Source organism: Penaeus monodon, chromosome 25 (assembly GCF_015228065.2).
Source record: "Penaeus monodon isolate SGIC_2016 chromosome 25, NSTDA_Pmon_1, whole genome shotgun sequence".
NCBI classification, from domain to species: domain Eukaryota; kingdom Metazoa; phylum Arthropoda; class Malacostraca; order Decapoda; family Penaeidae; genus Penaeus; species Penaeus monodon.
Genome location: NC_051410.1, coordinates 26,099,404 through 26,100,487, shown reverse-complemented (window position 1 = coordinate 26,100,487; position 1,084 = coordinate 26,099,404). Strand labels below are relative to the sequence as shown.

At 49.4% G+C, this 1,084-nt stretch overlaps 1 protein-coding gene across 1 annotated transcript in view; it reads right to left on the bottom strand.

Annotated features, from left to right (window-relative positions):
* The window catches only part of LOC119589354, a gene marked incomplete in the record, with an annotated part of 19,613 nt that overhangs the window by 9,367 nt on the left and 9,162 nt on the right, over positions 1 to 1,084 (bottom strand). Inside the window, 1 exon segment of the mRNA XM_037937974.1 lies at positions 760 to 914. Within this exon segment, the coding sequence (XP_037793902.1) occupies positions 760 to 914 (155 nt within the window).

Genomic DNA, 1,084 nt, shown 5'->3' with positions numbered 1-1,084 from the left:
TTCTATTTGTGTTTCAGAAATAAAATGGAATTCTTCAACAAAATGATTTCAAATTTATTTAGATATTTCAGTGCCTCTTCGAATAGCGTGAGTGTTCCTGTGAAACTTCCACCACATTTCCCGACGCCTGAACTGGCCTTCGTATAAGCCTCAGATAAGACGTAATCAGAAGCCTTCCGCGGAAAAGGAGGCTCATCTCGTAAACCCTGAGAATTAATTAAGTTCTGATCCTGTGTGACTGGGCGAGCGGACGGATGAATCTCCGACGTGGGTCTCCTTCGAGGCTCCGCCGCCCTCCTCCAACCTTTTCCCAAATTACAACAGGCTGCTACTGTCATTATATCGATCATCTGGCTGGCGAACAGCCGCACAAAAATTGTCAAGGGCTCCCGTGCTAGGGGCAGCCGGCAACTGCTCTCTGCACACCTGCCGCCTGTCACACCATTATCTCCTCTTGTTATCCGCGCCGCAGGAACATGGAAACGCGCTCCGCCGTCTTCTCCGGGGACGCTGTTCTGTCAACTCCCCCGCGATGTCCTCGCCTACTGCAACTACATTTCCCCGGTCATGTTTTCTGGACAATGACTAGATGAAGTTCAGAATAACAACCTTTGCTCATAATATCCAGATGTGTTGCATTTATGATTTGAATAAAACACCTTTCCATCTGCAGTATTTTGGGATGCAGTCGAACACAGATTCTGGAAGAACAGGGAACTACATCGAGATTCTTAGAAGAAAAGTAAAGTTAGCACTAACCTCGTCCTTGGGCACGACGTGCAGGCCCTTGGTGGTGTTGAGCGACCAGGAGAAGCGCCTGGGCGAGGGGAAGGCGTCCACGTCGCACTCGAGGGTCACGTTGTCCCCCGGGGTCACCGTCACCACGCGGGACCGGATCACGCAGCGCGGCTCGTCTGGGGGATAATCGCATCCAGTGAAGATGCATCGCTGCCTCGGGGGCCTTTCTTTGTTCACAGTGAAAAGACCCTGATGTTGGGACTTCTTTTCTGTTACATAATTCTGTTACATCCACATATGTTCTGGTAAGTTGAAAATAAATACGGTATGCCTGATTCCTTTTAAA